General features: G+C 59.1%; 2 protein-coding genes across 2 annotated transcripts; both read right to left on the reverse strand.

Moving 5' to 3' along the window:
• Positions 1-116: 116 nt before the first annotated feature.
• On the reverse strand, positions 117-416 carry VDAG_00569 (uncharacterized protein; the record flags this gene model as incomplete). The annotated part of the gene is made up of 1 exon (XM_009651946.1): positions 117-416. The coding sequence occupies one exon, from the start codon at positions 414-416 to the stop codon at positions 117-119; it is 300 nt and encodes a 99-aa protein (XP_009650241.1).
• A 752-nt stretch (positions 417-1,168) lies between these two features.
• Positions 1,169-3,392, reverse strand: VDAG_00570 (uncharacterized protein; the record flags this gene model as incomplete). Its single annotated transcript, XM_009651947.1, has 5 exons — positions 1,169-1,903; positions 2,024-2,337; positions 2,392-2,757; positions 2,822-2,873; positions 3,264-3,392. The coding sequence occupies 5 exons, from the start codon at positions 3,390-3,392 to the stop codon at positions 1,169-1,171; spliced, it is 1,596 nt and encodes a 531-aa protein (XP_009650242.1).
• Between the last annotated feature and the right edge of the window lie 314 nt (positions 3,393-3,706).

Consider the following 3,706-nt stretch of genomic DNA (forward strand, 5'->3'; position numbering starts at 1 on the left):
CTCGTCCTCTCCCTTCCTCCTTCTCCCCTGTCATCCCATCCTCTCTTCTTTAGTCGACCCTTATTTTACAGAATCGTGCTGCCTATTTTCCCACTCGACCACTCTGTTTTCTTGGGCTAGAAGGCGCGGGCGTCGGCCCAGCGGCGCGCGCGGAAGCACTCGTTGCCCTGGTCCTTGAAGTTGGTGGCGTTCTCGAGCGGCGTGCCCTCAAAGGCGAGGGCCTGCAGCGCCGCCACCGTCTCGTTGTCCTCGTCGAGCTCCGTCATGAAGAGCGGCGACGTCTGCAGGTCGGCGTACACCTCGTCCACGGTGCGACGGACGGCCGGCGCGGGCCCTGTTGTGCCCTCGGGCTGGGGCGCTGCCTCGCGCTGTGCGAGCATCGACTCGAGCTGAGCCGTCATGTCGTCGACCTTCATCGTGGAAATGTGTTGCTGCCTCGTCTTGTGTGCGATGTTCTCGAATCGAGGTGCTCCACGATGTTTTCCCCCGAGGCGTTGTCTGGTATGTAGATTGACGATGCACTGAGACTTTGAATCGATGTCGATGACAGTAACTGCTTTTGACGATGAAACCTGTCGTCAGTGATTCTCTTCGTCATGGAGCTTGACTTGGTGTGAGGTTGAAAATTCTAGGTGACTTCCCCACGACGCCAACGTGTGAAACGTGTGTGCCTCGTTTTGGTGGGGAACCTCATGGAGAACCTCAATGGGCAACTGCCATCCACGACCACGACCATGGAATCCGTTCGAACATCCCAACATCACTCGAAGCATGCAGTAAGAGAGATATTTCCTAATCTTTTCTTCTACACCACGAATCAAGTTTGCTTGCAGCCCAACGCAATACATCGCCGGCCATGATCATGATGAAAACAAACACCAACGCAGGGCCTCAAACCAGGCCCAAGCAATACAACGCGAGCCTTTTCCCCATCCAGTACGCCAGACAAAAATCATCGCGACCCATCGTGCCCAGGGATATCGCCCGTCTAGCTATATGCATCGAGTCGTGAAAAATGTGCAGACGGTAAAAATCATCCCCAGTCCGTACTGGCGGCGAAATGCAAAAACTCCATGCTCGCTGACAAACAACCACTATACCGACTCCTCTTCTTTCCTGCCTCCACACATCTTCTTGTTCAAGCCTCCTGCTTCCGTGCAGAAACGGCTCACATGCGCTCGTCGACCTCAGTCACGACAATCGTCGGCTGCTTGGCCACGTCGGCCCGCCCAGCCTCCTCGCCGCCGTCGTCGCACCTCTGGCGAGGGACGGCAAAACACTGCACAGCACCAATGACGGCGACGACGGCGCTGCCGTACCACGCGAGGCCCGAGCAGTTGATCTTGGTGCCGTACGTGTACAGCAGGCCGGCAATGGGAGGCGCAATCATGCGGCACCCCGCACTCGCGCTGGCCGCCATGCCGTTGAGCTTGCCGAGCGCCTTGGGCGACGGCGCCGCCTCCTTGATGAGGATGAGGAGGAGCGGGTAGAGGATGATCGACAGCACGTTGCGCACCGCGAGGCAGAAGTAAATCGCCGGGTACACCATGGCCTCGGGCACGAGCAGCAGGTTCGGCACGAGCACGTAGGCGATGGGGTGGAGCACCGTCACCGCAATGAACAGCCTGTACACACCAAACTTCTGCGCAGCGAGGGGGAAAATGACGGCCTGCACAAAGAGCGCAATCACACCGTTGACCCCCATGATCATGCCGACGGCCCTGGTCGTCATGCCGAGACCGCCAGCGCCGAGGCTACCGGCGACGGACGACGCCGCCGCGGAGAAGAGGCTCATGCTGCCGCTGTCGGCCCGGTCGTCCTCGAAAAAGATGGGCATCAGGTGGTCGTACGTCATCGAGTGGTACGTGAAGATGCACAGCGCCACGACGAGCGTCATGATGCGCTTGGTGAAAATGTCGTACGACGGCTCCTCCTTCTTCTCGTCCGAGTTGCGCCCAGTCGCCGGCGCTCAGGCTGCGGCTGCGCCCCCGACGCTGCCGTACGTGTCGTCGCGCAGGTCGACGGCCGGCCTCTTCATGGCGTCCGTCGTGGCGAGCAGCGGCGTCTCCTCCGACACAAACGTGCTCGGCGCCACCGACGACGCAGACTGCATGTCAGGGTGGGTCTCCTGGAGGAGGAACCAGCCGAGCACAATGCTGACGAAGAGAAGCGCGGCGCAGACGAGGTTCGGCAGCAGGTAGGGGAAGTTGTAGAAGAGACTGCCGACAGGGAAGGCCTCGGGCCACGACTTGTGAGGGTCGGCCATGGTGCCGCCAATAAAGGGGCCCAGGATGGTGCCGATGGACCAGACAAAGGGCATGACCGAGTAGGCGCGGGCTGCGAAATTATTTACATGTTCGTGGCAAAATGGGGCACACCGGATCAACTCACGCTCATGTTCAGGCTTCTTGACCATTTCACCAACCATGGTCTGGATGACGCCAATGTTGCCGTTGAGGAGACCGCCGAGGGCCCGTCCGATGAGGGCGAGCCAGATGTTCGACGCAAAGCCGACCATGACCAAGCTGAACATGGTGCCGATGCAGCCGAGGAGGAGAACAGGCTTGCGGCCAATCTTGTCAGAGAGGCCGCCCCAGTACATGCCCATCAGGGCCTCCGCCAGGGAGAAGGCCGAGATGAGCAGGCCCGCGTAGAAGGATGCATCTTCCTCGTTTCCTACCTCGTACCTCTTGACGAGCTCCCAGGCGTAGGGGAAAATGGAGGTGAGGGCAATGGGTTCCGCAAGTCGGACAATAGCTGTGAAAGTGATTAGCCTCTCGTGGGCCGAGGAATGTTCATGTCTTGGAACGTGTGGACTCACCCAGGAGGAAGAGCTGGACAGTGGGGAAGGCGTCTGGGTCGCGAGAGTAACTCTGCTTGGTTAGAGACATGGCTTCTCGACTTGGTAAAAGTCTTACGACGCTGACGCAAGGCAACTCTGATACACACACACACACAAACACACTTTTTCTCTGAGCACTTGGCGGGAAAGTCTAAACTCGTTCTCGTCAGGATCAGGTCAAGTCAGAGAGACGTCGACGTGAACCAGGACAAGCGGTGGTAGAGTAGACAAAGTGCAGGCGGCGAGGGTAGGGTGTGTGGTGATGGTGGTGGCGAGGCGAGGAGAGATGCTTGTGTCTGGAGGAGACTTCTTCTTCTTCTTCTCTTCGTGGTCGAGGAGAGCAAAGACGAAGGTATTCTTATACAGGCGTCAGGGTCTCAGGAAGGAAGGAGGAAGTAGAAGCAACCGGAAGTGGATGTACTCTTTCGAAGAGAGGATTCGTCGATGGGGTGAGGAATGAAAGGAAGAAATGAGCAACGTGCTGAGAGCAGAAGTGCGAAGGGGTAAATATTTGGGTCGAGGAGAGAGACGTGGAGACGGCCATGGCCATGGTCGCGTGGTGGGCGGCAACAGCGTCGGGTGCCGCAGCCTGGCGCTGGTGCTGGTGCTGGTGCTGGTGGGTGCGTCAAGGGTCCCATGGTCAAGGTTCTTCGTGGCGCGGCCCGCAAGGCCCGGCTTCGAGAGCCCGTCGATAACGCCCGCTCGCCTTGCTGGCAAGCGTTCGACCTGTACGGACGAGAGGCCGGAGGCACGAAGGAAAGGATTAACGTGCGGGGCGCTAGGATAGCCTGGGCCGTTGGGAAAAAACATCCGAGGTGCTTGGGCAGAGCGCATCGTTGGGAAGGGGGGGGTGGAAGGAAGCAC

This window comes from Verticillium dahliae, genomic scaffold (assembly GCF_000150675.1).
Source record: "Verticillium dahliae VdLs.17 supercont1.1 genomic scaffold, whole genome shotgun sequence".
In the NCBI taxonomy this organism is placed as follows: Eukaryota; Fungi; Ascomycota; class Sordariomycetes; order Glomerellales; family Plectosphaerellaceae; genus Verticillium; species Verticillium dahliae.